At 54.1% G+C, this 14,638-nt stretch overlaps 1 protein-coding gene across 1 annotated transcript in view; it reads right to left on the bottom strand.

Moving 5' to 3' along the window:
* RSPO4 (R-spondin 4) overlaps positions 1 to 12,637 on the bottom strand; it is a 32,718-nt gene extending 20,081 nt beyond the window's left edge. Inside the window, exon 1 of the mRNA XM_025876282.2 lies at positions 12,553 to 12,637. Within this exon, the coding sequence (XP_025732067.2) occupies positions 12,553 to 12,631 (79 nt within the window). The 5' untranslated portion in view covers positions 12,632 to 12,637. The remainder of the gene's footprint in view (positions 1 to 12,552) is intronic.
* Positions 12,638 to 14,638: the final 2,001 nt, after the last annotated feature.

Genomic DNA, 14,638 nt, shown 5'->3' on the forward strand with positions numbered 1-14,638 from the left:
GGAGCGGGAGCCGGCTGGGGTGAGGCTGGCGGTCGTCCGGGCGGTCCGGACGAGGCTAGCGGCTGAGGAAGCAGGCAGGGGGGACAGACACGCTCTGTGTGTGGGCTATCGCAAGGTACGTGGCCCAGGCCTGGTGTGGCGCGTGGTTGGTGCTTACTGATCCGTTACCCAGCCTCAGATCTAAGGAGACCTAATCTGAGAATCCCAGGACTGCGTCTAGCCCACAGTCTCCTCCGTAAATGCCCAAATCGCTTCCGCTTCCCCTCGCCATCACTTCCGGTTAGGCCTCCTTGCGCTACTCTTGACTGCCACAGGCCGCCAGGCCCAGGTCCCTGTCCTGGGTCCCCTCTGGCTGTGAGGCAGCCTCGCTGCTCAGCCGTGCCGCCTACCTCTGTTGCACAGGCACCACCCTCCAGATGCCGTGAACCCTGAGGCCCCGACAGGGTGGCTTCCTGAGTCAGGCTCCAAGTTGAGATTAGGTGGTGAGTCACAGTGACATCTGCCCGGGCCAGGCCCCCAGACCAGCTGCCCAGCAGCAGGAAATGGGGAGTGGGGGAGGCAGCTCCGGGCAGGTGGGAGCCCAGGCCACACACCCGTGGGCTTGGATCCCAGCTTTGCCACCTGGACCCACAAAGGCCCTTCGACCTCTCTGAGCCTCAGTGTCTCATCTGCAAAATAGAATGATGCCATCCCAGGTGGCCTGGAGGGCAAAGGGGGGTCATAACCCGCAGCGCACCTGGCCGTGTGCCCGGTGTATGTGCCAAAAGCACTCACCAAACGGGAGCCAGACGTAGCCTCATGCTTTGCTCTGGGTTTAGCTAACCAATTCCTGGCACAGTGAAAAGGAGCTCTTTGGAGCCCCAGGCTGCGTTCCGACCCAGATTCTGTCAGGGCTGTGGGAACCTGGGTAACTGACTTCCCCATCTGGGTCCTCCTTTCCCCTTCTGTAAAATGGGTACCGATCTCCAAGTTTGTAATGAACACAAAGCATCTGGCCCATAGTGGGTGCTCGATCAATGGTATGACGCCAGGGGGGAGGGACTGAATGGAAGAAGGGGAAACAGGCACAGCATGAGGTGGGGGTAGCCAGAACCCAGGGAAATGGGGACATTGATGATCTTGGCTCTAACCCCCTCCTGGCCCCGAGGCACTGTCTCCGCCAAGCTGAAACCCAGGCAGTCAGACCATCGGGGCTTGCACAGGCCTGAAAATTTAACATCCACTGTCAGTGGGCCTCAGTTTCCTTATCTGCAAAATGGAACCATCCTTCTTGCCCAGTTAAAACCAGGACAAAGGTTTGGAGCCAAGATGGGCAGCGTGGAGCCAGAGATGCTGGTCACTGTGAGCTCTGGCAGGTCCTCGAAGGGACCAGGACTGCGAGTGGGCACAGCCCGGCCAATGCTGGCTGAGCCTCTGCAGCTTGCAGGAACCCGTGTCACCCCAGTCCTTGTGTTAGATCGTTTCACACACACCATGGTTCTACAAGGCTGGGGTTACACATTGCCCATTTTCACGGAGGAGAAAACTGAGGCCCAGGGAGATGAAGTGGTCGACCCATGAGCTCACAGCCAGGAGTCAGGTGGATGCAAACCTGAGTCCAAGCTCCGAACTGCGGGGGCTCCCACCTCCCGCATGGCTGCGGACTCCTGCCCCGTGGCCCTCCAAAAGCAGAGGAAAGCCCTTGAAAGCCATATGTCTCTCAGGGCCCAAGGCCAACCCAAGGGGGCCCTGAGCTGTTTGTGAGGACAGATGAGAGGAGGACTGACTCCAGGCAGAAGAGAGGACCTTCAGTGAAGTCAGCTGTGCACACAAATGTCCCGAGTGCTCGTCTTCTTTCTTCTTTTGGTGGTGGTGGTGGGGTCGGGGGTGGATGGAGGAGGATGAGATAGATCCACACACTGTGGCCCTTCCGCCAAAGCAGCCCTGGGAGCACGGCAGCCTCGGGTTGGGGCTCTCAGCCCACGGGGAGGACTCTGAGCCCCTCAGGATGCCCTGCAAGCCAACCTCACTGTCTCCAGGAGCAGGGGCTCCAGCTGCCGTCCCTCCTGCTTATATGTTAAAACCCACTCTGACTGTGGGTCAGAGTGGGTGGGCCCATCACCTCCCCCAGTCCAGGGGCCCCAAGGGCAGGGTCGGCCCAGCTAACAGCATGTGCTGGCTGGAATGCAGGGACCAAGAGGACATGCAGGGACAAGGGTGAATGGAGAGGTACCACCTGCATTTGAGACTCCCAGAAACGTCCTTGGGAGGGGCTGAGGCCTGCTGTACCAGGACCGTCAGCCTTGTCAAGGAAGCTCGGCTCATGGGAAGGGGGTTCTGCTGGAGGGACGGAGAACCAGAGGCTCACACCCTTCGAATGAGACCTTCTTATAAGGACACTTTCTTTCTTTCTTTTTTAAAGATTTTATTTTTAAGTCATCTCTACACCTAATGTAGGGTTCAAACTCACAACCCCAAGATCAAAAATGGCACACTCCACCAACCAAGCCCTCCAGGCACTCCTTATAAGGACATTTCCTAAGATCAAAAAGCCAAGACCATAAGGCAGAAGGAAATCCCCTCCCCCAAAAAGCTCATATGGGATTTGGCCACACGAACAGTATCCTAAGTAGTGATTTCTATTCTCCAAAGGACAGACAGAGTTAGCGGATGGGTGTCAGACTGAAGGAAGAGATTTTCAATGTCAAAACCAACAGGGGGTCAGTATGTAGGTAACACAAGGAAGTCCTATAAATTGACAAGAAAAATTCAGGAAATGCAATAAAAAAGTGGACAAAATATAAATAAGATATAATAAAATTTGAAAAAAATAAATGAAAATAAGGGGAAAGAAAATCAACTAAAAATAAAATTGACAAAATATAAAATAAGTAGCATTTTAAAGCTAAAACAGTAAAATAAAAATAATTTAGAAAAGCAAAATGTAAGAGTAAAATTAAATATGCATTTATAATGTAAACTTAAATGCATTAAAATTTTTAATTACAAGTCAACATTAAACTACTAATAATGAAAACTTTAAAAATAAAATTTAAAGACTTACATAAAATAAAAAAAGAACGAATTTTAAATAAGTGAAACAAATTTAAGAATAAAAAGAGGTTGGCAATTCGTAACAATTTAAAAAAGAAAGAAAGGAAAATAAAATACAAAATAAGAGCAGGATTTTGCACGACGGGTGCTGATAATGTGCTATGAATTAAGGAGGCTGATTGACTCAAATGCCTGCCAGAAGGGGGGCAGGGGGGAGGAGGAAGGGAAAGCATGTCCAAAAGACAGCATCTGACTGGGTTTTTCCAGCCTGCTGTGGGCAGAGGGTAGGACGTCAGGCCCCACGACGGCCTCATCCACAAATAGCCGTCACCATCATTTATACATTTATAATGCGCCAGCACCACGCACACATACCACACACATCTTTCCATCCTCACTGCTGTCCTCTGAGGTCCGGTTTCATAGAGGAGTGAACAGAGGCTCAGAGAGAGAGTAATCATGTGCCACAGTCTACCCTCTGAACGTGGGCTCCTTAGAGTAACCTTCTTTTGACAAGTTAGGTCTCCTGAGGACTTCCAAACGCAGGCAGGGACATGTCTGTCATCAGGCTAGAATGTTCTGGATGCTAGAAAGAGCCAATCTCCCATGGCACATGACAGTTACCTCCATTAATTGAACACCTACTATCTCTCAGGTAGGTTACATGCATAATCTTGATCCTCAAGACAACCATATGATGTAGATGCTATGATTGTCCCCATGGTACTGACAGACGACACTGAGATTCAGCAGTGGAATATTTGCAGCCAGGCATGGCAGTAGCAGAGGTGGGAGCTGAGCCTACGCATCTCACAGCCCAAATCCCACCCTCCCCGCCTGGCGCCGGAACTCTTGAGAGCACCCCCTATTTGCTAGAAATGTCCTATTTTGCAAGTTAGCCAATGGAGGAACAGACAGGAGAGATAACCTGCCCAAGGTCACTCAGCTGGTGAGTGGCAGAGCCCACGGCCTTCGTGACAGCCTGCTGACCTCCCACTGCTCATCTGGGACTTGCTAGAGACAGCCGTGCCCACTTGCCAACACCAGGGCAGGCTCTGGAAGGGCAGCCGTGACATTCCTTCTCTGCGAGTCTCCACCCCTGCGGATGTGGGCACCGCTGTCGGGCTTCAGGGAAAGTGGAGGCTTCTGGCAAAAGGGAGTGGTTTTCTCCATGTGGTCTGCGTCCCCCAGGCTTGGGAATGCCTTTCTTTTGAGCTGGTGAAACAGAACCCCCACCACAATGGCGCACTGGAGCCCCCACCGTGGACCGCAGAGCAGGGGCCCTATGAATCACGTGGCATGACTCCAAGAAATCATCCCAGGGCAGGCGGTGGTGGCCCAGCCTGAGGCAGCCGTGCCTGAGAGGAGTGCCTCACCCATCCGCGATGGGAACCAGACCATTCACTGTGGGACCTGGAGGGATCCCCGAGGTTGGGGCTGAAGGCATGCGTCCGAATAGCACTGCCTGCTGCACAGGCCCATGGAGACCCGGAGGCATAACCCAACTTCCGCCCCCCCCCCGTCCCGGCTCTGCGCCCTTGGCAAGTCAACTGCCCTCTCTGAGCTTGGAGGGCCTCCTCTGTAGAATAACAGGATCACACCACCTCCTGGGCTACTCTGCGGCTGAGTTGGGAGAAGGCCTGACGGTGTGGTTATGCACCCCAGCTTTGGAATTATTGTCTGGGTTTAAATCCTGGCTTTGCCAAACTTACTCTGCCAAGCTATTGGGCTGAAGCACATGAAATTGCTAATATTGGGCTATTTTTCTGACCTATAAAAATGGCAATTTCATATACTTTCAACTAATGTCCCTTTCTCTTAAATCAGTTTCCTCCTCTGTAGAATATGGATAATAGTCCTCACAGCAACCTATGAGGATTAAATAAGGCTGGGAGGCAACTGAGCTCAGTAGAGCTCGGGCTCTGGGACCAGGCAGGATTTGAACCTTGGCTGTGTGACCTTGGGTAAGTTACTTAACCTCTCTGTGCCTCAGTCTTCTCATCTGTAGAACAGGGATACTAGGTTTATTAAGAACATTTAACCAGTTCATATGTATAAAGCCCTTAGAACAGTGCCTGATGTTGTTACATAAAATAAAATAACACAGGTAACAGCATCTGGCATAGAGTAAACGTTCAACTGTAAAACCAAATCAAAAACAGACTTTTAAAAACCTTTGATGCCAGGAAAAGTTAAGTATTTTTAAAGACAAAAATGTATGTTTTTAGGAACATACATGTGTGTGGAAATGCAGGTGAGGAACACGCTCCTGGGTATCCACCGCGCCTGGGGCCTTCTGTGTCGGCCAGGGTCCACAGCCCGTGGTTCTAAGGGAAGGCCTGGCCTCGTGGCCGTGATGGCTCTGAGTCTGGCCCAGGCCTCAGCCTGCTCCCTCTCTTGGAAGCACACAGCCAAGCCACGGAGCCTGTGGGCCACACAGGTCATTCCAGGGGCCCATTCGAGGCTCCCAAGCCCGGGCTGGTCTCTTGTTCTTAAGAAACTTCTGGCAGGGCGCCTGGGTGGCTCAGTTGGTTAAGCGACTGCCTTCGGCTCAGGTCATGGTCCTGGAGTCCCAGGATCGAGTCCCGCATCAGGCTCCCTGCTCAGCAGGGAGTCTGCTTCTCCCTCTGACTCTCCCCCCTCTCGTGCTCTCTATCTCTCATTCTCTCTCAAGTAAATAAATAAAATCTTAAAAAAAAAAAAAAAAAAGAAACTTCTGGCAGCTATGGATGCCCTCTTCATTGTCAAATGTCATCCCCCTTGTCTGACATTTATCCTAGACCTGGGACGGAGGCACAGCAGACCCAGCGCAGCTGAGTCATCCAGGGAAACTGAGGCTCTCAAGGGCCCAACACCAGGACTTTTAGGCTCTGGAGCCAGCTACCTTCCTCTACCTCTCCAAAGCGGCCCTCCCTTGCTCCCCAGTCTTGGCTGCACCCTCGCTTCCACCCATTGCCCGGTGCCGGGGGGCTGAGGTCCTGCCCTGCTTGAGCCTCCCTTTGTGCAAGCTTTGGTCTCAAAGGTCTCAACTGGCCTTTTCAGCCCTGCATTCCATTATTCTATAAAAAAGGAAAGCGGAACCCTTCCGCAAACTGTAAAGAGCTGTGTAAACCAGAGGGCAGTTCATGGCATTGGATGGGTTTTCCAGAGAAGTCTCTGGTAGGCAGGATTTCCTCCTGTGGGTCTGGAACCTGGAAGACCCAGGCCACACATCCATTTCCTCTGTGACCTGGAACAAAACAGGTCCCCTCTCTGAACCAGCCTTCCTCTTCTGGAAGGGCAGAGGGAGGACCCATGTCCACCAGGCAGGATCAGTGCAAAAGGCCCACACGATGTCTTGCGCCCATCGGCTGCTCAGGGGTGTCTGATGCAGGAGGATATTAAGGGCTCTGACTGATCACTCCACCTTCTGGGGCTAAAAGCCCCATGCCTTGGGAAGGACGTGGCCACCAGACTCAGGGCCACCAAAAATAGGCAGACGACTTGCAAAATCTGCCAGGGGCGGTCGCTGCTCATTGAGGCAATATGGTGTAGCACGTGGAGCTCTGCAGCCAGACTCCCTGGGTTCACATGCCTCCTGCTCTGGGGCTCACGGGGCCTCAGTCTCCCCATCTGCGATACAGGGACCCTCCTACGACCTGTCTCTGAGAGATTTATGAGGACGTTATTGGGCTCAGCTGATCCAGCAGCCTCCACACTTCCTTGACAGAGGTAAAAATTCCAGTTTCATATCAGTTCACACACAGCATGCAGAATACACACATCAGTACAAACACACACACTCTCACACATCCCCATCTATGTGCACACACAAGGGCACGCACACTCACTTACTCGTACACACACTCACATATATGTGTAAATGGAAACACATTTCTCAAAATAATGTTTAATCTTAAGACTTGCAATACATTCTGATATTTTCTAAAAAGGAGGTTAGCTAATTCTAGGCTGTGGGCCAAATCCGGCCCTTGGCCTTGTTGTATGGCCTATGAACCGAGAAGGGTTTACAACAGCAGCAAAGAAGAATACAGGACAGGTCATATGTGGCCCACAAAGCTGAAAATATCTACTATCTGGCCCTCTACAAAAAAAGTTTCCTGACCCCCCCCCCCCCCCCGTTTTATTCTATCCTATACTGTCGTGTTCTGTTCCGTTGCACTGTATTCCACTTCATTCAAAATTGCCGTACTTGCTAAGTTTAGTTCCCCGATCCGTTGATGGGTTGCAAACCTCAGTTTGAAAACTTTGCATTCATACAAGCGTCAGTTTTTTTACTAGATGGAAAAGTGGATGAATAAACAGTGAACTGATAGACGGACACAAAGACACAGGAGAACAATACGGATAAGGTCACCTTCGCCAAGCAACGTCCCCTCGTTGAGCGTCAGATTGCTCAGTTGAGACCAGGAGCGCCCCTGACCTGCCACTGAGGGCTGTGTGGAGGGGCAGTGGGGTCCTGTCCGTGTCAGTCTTTCTGATGGGTCTGTAACTGACATCTCAAGGAGACACTGAGCCCTTTGACAGGTGGGACAGTGGAGCGCATCTCTACCGTCCTTGTGAACACCTAGTCAGAGCCTGGCCTAGAGGAGGGGCTCAATGCATATTTCTTTGGGATAAAGGTGACGTGCAAGTGGCATCCAAGGCCCCTCTGTGACTGGACTCTCACCCTGTCTTGCAATCGGACCTCTACTTCCTCTGGCCACGCAGCCCTTTCCACCTGACCAGACCCTCCCTTCCTCCTGCTGGAGTCCCCCATCCCCGTCCCTGCTACCACCTTGCCTGACAAAATCCCTGTGATAAGGCTCCTCTCAGATGCCTCCACCTTGCAGCCCCTGGCAAGTCATCAACAGGACCCATGTGTATTTCTATGCACAGGCTTTGAAGCCTCCAAAATGCTGGGTCCATGTCCCCAAAGTTGGGAGTTCCTGGCCAGGTCACTGGCCCTTTCTGAGCCTCAGTTCCCTTGTCTGAAAAATGGGTGTCCACCAGGCAGCGTCATAGTGAGGATTCCCACTGTGCAGAGCTCCTGGCACATGGCCAGCCCTCATTAAGTGGCCTCAAGGCTCTCCTTTGGTGACTGGGCGGGGGCTGGGTGGCTTCCATCCCTGGAGAGGGAGGTGGGTTCCCCCAAGGGTGGGGGCATGTGAGGTGAAGCAGCATCTCCTTTGAGCCCAAGCTTGGTTCCAGAACTGGCCCCAGAGGGAGAAGGCATGGGAGCAGAGACAAGTTTATTGAGTACTTACTCTGCACCAAACATACTGCTTTCCTTTTCTCAACCAGCCATATTTTATGAAGGAACCCAGACCCAAAGGGGCCAAAATACCTTGCCTAAGGTAGCATTCTACTGGCACATGATGCCTTTCCTGGGCCCCCCAGGTGCAGTTAAACCCCTCACTCCATCCTCTAGCAGTTGGTTTTCCTTCCAGAGCTGCCCCTGACATGCATCTTGACCTGGTGCCACCCGGAGGCCAGCACTGAGGGGGAGGCACCTTGTTCTGGGCCCACCCGGCCCTGGCCCAGCCCTGCAGACAAGAAACCTGGGTCCTTCCCCATCTCTGCCACTGCCTTGGGCACCTGCTTGCTGGGGCTCAGCTTCCCCGCTACAGTCAGGGGACAGTGCTGCCTGCCCGGCGGTTACAGAGAATGGTCACACTCACCCCACCCAAGGGAGGCGCCGTTCATTGAGCAGATGAAGAATGAAGAGGCTCACCGAGGGGATAGGGCAGAAGGCAGGTTCAACCCACACGAAACCCCCCAGTCCAGAGAGCACCCCAGCCTGCTGTAAAATGGGAGGGAGAAGTGGTAGAAGCTTTATAAAGCACCTACTCTATGCTTCCAGACACCTTCCCTCTGGGACTGTGGTGAATCTTCCCAACTATCAGAGGGGTAGATAAAACTGTTCCCATTTCACAGACGTGGAACCACAGACTGGAGAAGGCATGTGGCCTGCCCAAGGTCACACACCTAGGGCAGGAGAGGGTTCAGGATTTGAACCCAGGGCTATCTGAATTCCAGAGCCGAACTCCCCGAATTTCCTCTGTCCCTTGCTGCCTCGGGTCTAGAAGGATCTGAAATCACCACGTGAATGTGGGGGGACTCTTGCCTCCACCAGGGCCCCTCTCCAGCCTTGAACGTCAGGGAAGTCCGTCACAGCCTGTCTTCTCCTCATTGCCTAAATGAAGCTCCATATCAGGGGTTGGGGGTTGCAGACCAGAGCTCCCTCACACTCCCTGCCTGTCCCTTTGCCAGGACACCCCAGCATGTCTCAAGAGAAATGTTTCCATCTGGTTCTGATTCATTTACACTTAATTAATCAACATGTTTTGTAAGAGACAGTTGAGATCCAAGAATCTTTCTCAAGCTTTTTCTTTCATTCTTTCTTGTCTTAGAAACAGAAAAATTGAAAGAAAAAAAAAAAGAAACAGAAAAATTGGGTTTCATCAGAAAACAGTGACGCCAGAGCTTGAGGAAGCATGGGTCTGCGGATGCCAGGCCCTGAGGGGGACAGCTCAGCCTGGGCAGCCGCTAGGCCTTGCAGAGCAGGCCGAAGACTGAGGCCCGGGACTCGGGCATGGAGGGGAGGCTGGGGAAATCAGGGAAGGGCGTCCCTCCACCCTGGTAGCTGCTCGAGAGCAGGCCCCGGGTCTGTGCACCTTGGCATCTCCAAGTTTCCCAGCACAAAGCCTGGCACAGAGGATGCCCTGTAGCTGCTGTTGAATGAACAAGTGAAGAGATGGATACATGGAGCACGGCCAGGGCTCAGGTGCCTTCAGGACACATTCTCCTTCTACAGTGACAGCAAAATGTCAAAGCCGGTAAGACCCTCAGGGATGTCGCGTGGAGTTTCCCAAGCAGCCGTCTCATGAAAAATGGCCCTCTGCTGCATAATTAGTTTGGGAAAGGTCCTGCTCTCTAGCCCCACCGCTTCACCATGAATGCTCTGATAAGTCCTGCAGTCAAGAAATCTGCCAAACCGAGCATTTCCCAAACCTATTTGGCCAGGATGCCTATGACCACTTTGCAGAATATGCTACAGGAAGGGGTTTCCTACCCCTCCACCCCCACCCCGGGGCCAATGGGGAAACTGAGCCTGTTGGCAGGAGCTGAGGAGTCCACTCACCCGAAGTCACACAGTACAAAGGGGCCTGGGGTGGGACTGAAATCCAAGACTCTCTCCATTGCACCTGACTGATAAGTGGAGCTATAAGCTTCTCCAGAGACACGGGATGGGCATGTTTACGTCCCATAAACAAGGCATCAACTACGGTGGGGAGGGGTGCTGAGAGCCCCCTTGCCAAACTGGGGCAGCATTGGGAGCAGCCATGCCCAAGCTCCTCACCGAGCAACTGGGGATGGCGAAAGGGATTAGAAGTTTTCTTTTTCTTTAATCTTTGTGTGTGTGTGTGTCTTTTTAGAACTGTGAAGCATCTTAAAGATCTCCTCAACCAGCTCCTCTTCAGATGGGGAACAGAGACTCTGGGAAGGGAAAGCCAACACAGCTCAGGAGCCATCCTGACAGATGGGGTGGGATTCCAGCCTGCATTGCTACTCACCTGCTGTGCAACTTTGGACAAATCAGTTTCCCTCTCTGAATCCTCATCCAGATCATAAGCAGCCCTCCCCCTGCCCCCCGACAAGGCTGTTGTGAGTAGCCAGGGACACCATGCACAGGAAATGAAGACGACTGGTACGTACAAGTGCCCACTAGGAGCCTGTGTACTTGGCTACTCACTTAACAAACACACTAAATTCAGTCTTGCCCATATCTGCCTTGTGAGTTGGATACTTCAGATTATTATTCCTCTTGTTAAAGAGGAGTCAGTGAGGAGAAAGTTTTTATTTTTATTTCTTTGGTCTGTTTTAAAACTGAGAAAAATCTGGGTGCCTGGGTGGCTCAGTCGGTTAAGCGACTGCCTTCAGCTCAGGTCATGATCCCAGCGTCCTGGGATCGAGCCCCACATCGGGCTCCCTGCTCAGCGGGAAGCCTGCTTGCTTCTCCCTCTCCCACTCCCCCTGCTTGTGCTCCCTCTCTCGCTGTCTCTCTCTCAGTCAATTAAATAAATAAAATCTTAAAAAAAAATAAAAATAAATAAAACTGAGAAAAATCTTAGAGATGTTCTAAAAGAGCCTTAGATGGGCAAACCCAGGCGCAGAGAGGCAAAGTGACTTCCCCAAGGTCACTCAGCTGGTTACTGGGGAAGCTGACTCCAGAGACTATACACTCGGCCACTGTACATGGGACATTCACAGAGGAGCATCCCCATGAAGTCCCAAGTTTGGACCCCAGGGGCCCAGCTCACCTGAAGCCCACCCACTGCTCAGACCCCTGGTCCCTCCATCCAGTCACACAGGGGATTGGAGCCCTTTGGGCCAGTCACCCCCACCCAATCCCACCTCCGCATTCTCCCATAGCCCCTCTCGGCTTCCTGCTCCAGTCCAGGAGTGAGTGTGTCCATGCAGGGCTTTTCACTCAAATGGGACTAGAAGCTCCTAGAGGGCAGACTCTTTCTTATTCCTATGTAGCCTTGTTCAGACCTAACACCACAGCTGGAAAGAAAGAAGACACTGGGTCTTCCGCTGACCTGCTGGACAATTTAGCAAAGTTACCTAACCTGTCGAGCCTCGGCACCTGGCTTTATAAAATGGGTAAGTGCTGTTATGAGGATGCCGTGGGGATTCCCTTGGCATAGTGGCTGGCATTCCAAGGTTGGTTCTCAGACTGGTACCAGCTCAGGAGACTTGCTCGCCTGCTTGCCCTCCTCAGCCCCACGGGCTCTGCCGACCCCCACACTGCAGCGACAGCCTCAAACCCACTTCTTGAGGACATTCTGACTCTCACAGTGAGTGGCTGTGACATAGGACCCTGAGGGTGCAAGGGGCCCCTCTGCGCCCCAGGTCCATTTACAGGCTGAACCTTGCTTTACCTTCCGAGTGTTCCCAGGAGGTCCAGATGGAAAAACTGAGGGGCTCTGGGACTTCTTCCAGGTCATCTCAGAATAAATGGACGTGAATTCAGGTCTCAGGTCTCCCTGAATTCACAAAGCTCATGTCCTTGCCAGAGGGGGTCCACTAAGGAATACCGCCTTCCTGAAGGTGACGTGGTGAGTCACAGTCAATGATGGGGCTGAGACTGGGTCATCTGGACTCCCAGCCTGGGGCTGTGTATGTCTTCTCCCAGCTCAGCATGGACACTTGGCATGGCTTCTAAGTCACTAATTCTGTCCCCTAGTCCCAGTGTCCTCCGGCCTGGCACCTGGGGCTTCCTGTCTCTGCACAGAGCCACCCTCCTTCTCAGCAATGCTGCCACTATAGGGAGTGGGTCAGTGAGAGAGGCCTACCAGCCCCTTCCTTCCGTGGAGAGCCTCCTTGGCCAGCTTGCTAGACAGGTGCCCCCCAGGCCTCAGTCTCCCCGTCTGTAAAGTGGGCCTGATGGCTATCTGCAGGAGTTCCAGGGGCCAAACCCCTGTCTGCCCCGCTGTGCGTGCCCTGCCACCCAGCCCGCTGCCCCCCTCGTACCTTGCTTCTTCCTTCGGTTCAGGGGGAGCATGTCCACGGCGTGGGCGACGAGCAGCAAGAGGCAAAGTGGCGCCCGCATCTGGGCAGCCTGGTCGGCGCGGGCGCGCGGGGGTTCCCCGGGAGGCCCGATGGCTGCTCCGGGCGCACGGGCGCATCCGCGGGGCGCGGGCTCGGTCCGCCGCCAGGGACGCGCCGTCTGCGCAGGGGCCGGCCGCCAGGTCGAGTGAGGGCGTCGGCGGAGCGGGGACACTGCCCCGGCGGGGAGGAGCCCGGCGCGCGAGGCGGCGCGTTAACCCGCTCGGGCGGCGCGCGCGGCGGGGGGCGGGGGTCGCCCGGCGGGGGGCCCGGAGGTCTGTGGGTCCCGCAGTCCGCCGTCTGGCGTCGTTCCGCCCCCTGCACTGCAGCACTCACAGACCCGCCGCCGCCGCCGCCGCCGGCCCGCCAGACGCAGGTACACAGGCGCGGCCGCCAAGTGACCCTCCCCATCCTGGCGCTCTCGCCACCTCCCGACCCCCCACTCCCCGCCTGCCTCCGATTTTCTCCCTTCTCCTCCGTCGCTCCCGGCTCCTGCGCCTGGCCCTTCGGGACCACTCCTGCACTTCCTCTGGTCCTCTCTCTGCCTCACCGTCCTCTACTCTGCTGCCTGACCGTCTGCTCTGCCTTGTTCTTTCAAGAGTCCCCCATGCCCTCTGGCCATGGCCCCTGCGTGTTTCCTGCGCAGCCTGCGGGGAGCCCCTAATCTTTGATTCCAAGTGACCGGCACCTCATAAATTCGCTGGACTGTGTTTCCTCCGACCTTATCTACTGGATGGGGAGCAGCTGGGGCCGTTTTAACGCTTTCACAGCCAGACCCTTCCTCCTAGTCCAGCAGACAACGCACTCAGAGAGGCCAGTGACTTGCCCAAGGCCACACACAGCAGGTCAGCTCCCTGTCTGCATCCAGCGCCTGCCCTCTGGGCCACTACTCAGGACACAGAGGAGCTTAACTTGGACAGCCTCTTGCTGAACAACTGTCCTTTCTTTTTCCTGTGTGTGTGGCTTGTCTCCTTCAGCCCCTTCTCCCCATCCTCAATGAGTCCCCAGTGCAATGAGGACATTTGAAGGCATGTCCAGCGGCAGGAGACACACAGGGAGGCAGCTCTGGCCTGGGCATTCTTCTGTAGGGCTCCACGAACACACCCGCAGACAAGATTCTGGCATCTTGGTGGCACGTCAGAGCTAGTCCACCCAAATGGCTCCATTTCACAGATGGGGTCACTGAGGCTTCAGGATTTGGGTTCTTAGCTCAGGCAGCCCAGCAGGTCTAGGACAGAGGCGGGATGGGTGTCCAGGGCTTCCAGCATGGATCCCCTCTCTCTCTGCCTACAAAGCCCTCTTGTTCTGACCCCTTTGCTCTCAGCCTTCCCCATCACCCCACCCCTCACACCATTGATCCCAGAGAGCTATCTCAACCCCTTGCAGTTTTTGACAGACACCTCCAGGCCCTCCACACCTCTGAGCCTTTCCTGTGTGGCCTCTTTGTGGAATATCAGCCAACATCCCACCCCCCTTCTTCTCTGACTCGTTTCAGGACCCTGCCCTCGATATGCCCCTCATCCAGGAAGCCCTCCTGGATTCTCAGGGCAGGTTCAGTGCCTCTTCTGGGCTCCCACAATCTCTTTATCACAGCTTGGCACTAGGTGGTCACTCTCGATGTCTCTGTCCCTCTCTCTACATTGTCAACATTGGAGAGCAGAGATGAGGTCATATCTGGGTCCCTGGAGCACTAGCCCACACTGGACACAGAGCAGGAGCTCAGCATGTTGTAGGATGCATGAAGGAATGAGTTCTCTGGATGTAGGAGTCTCCTGGTATACACATGGAATTCACATGCTGGGAGAAATGAGGTAACCCTAGAAGACCAAACATTAGGAAGTTGGAAAGTCAGCCCCTATCCATCCATCCCCAGTCCTAAAGGCTCCAGAGTCCAGAGCAGGACAGCTCCCGAGTGAGCAGGGCTGGGAAGAGCAATGTGCATGCGGGGGGCGGGGGGGGGGCGTGCCAAGGCCGTGACTACTGGACAGACACACAGCTCTGCGGGCTGTAG

The sequence above is a fragment of the Callorhinus ursinus genome, unplaced genomic scaffold, assembly GCF_003265705.2.
Source record: "Callorhinus ursinus isolate GAN/ISIS: 27379988/994484 unplaced genomic scaffold, GSC_fseal_2.0 scaffold38, whole genome shotgun sequence".
Taxonomy (NCBI): Eukaryota; Metazoa; Chordata; class Mammalia; order Carnivora; family Otariidae; genus Callorhinus; species Callorhinus ursinus.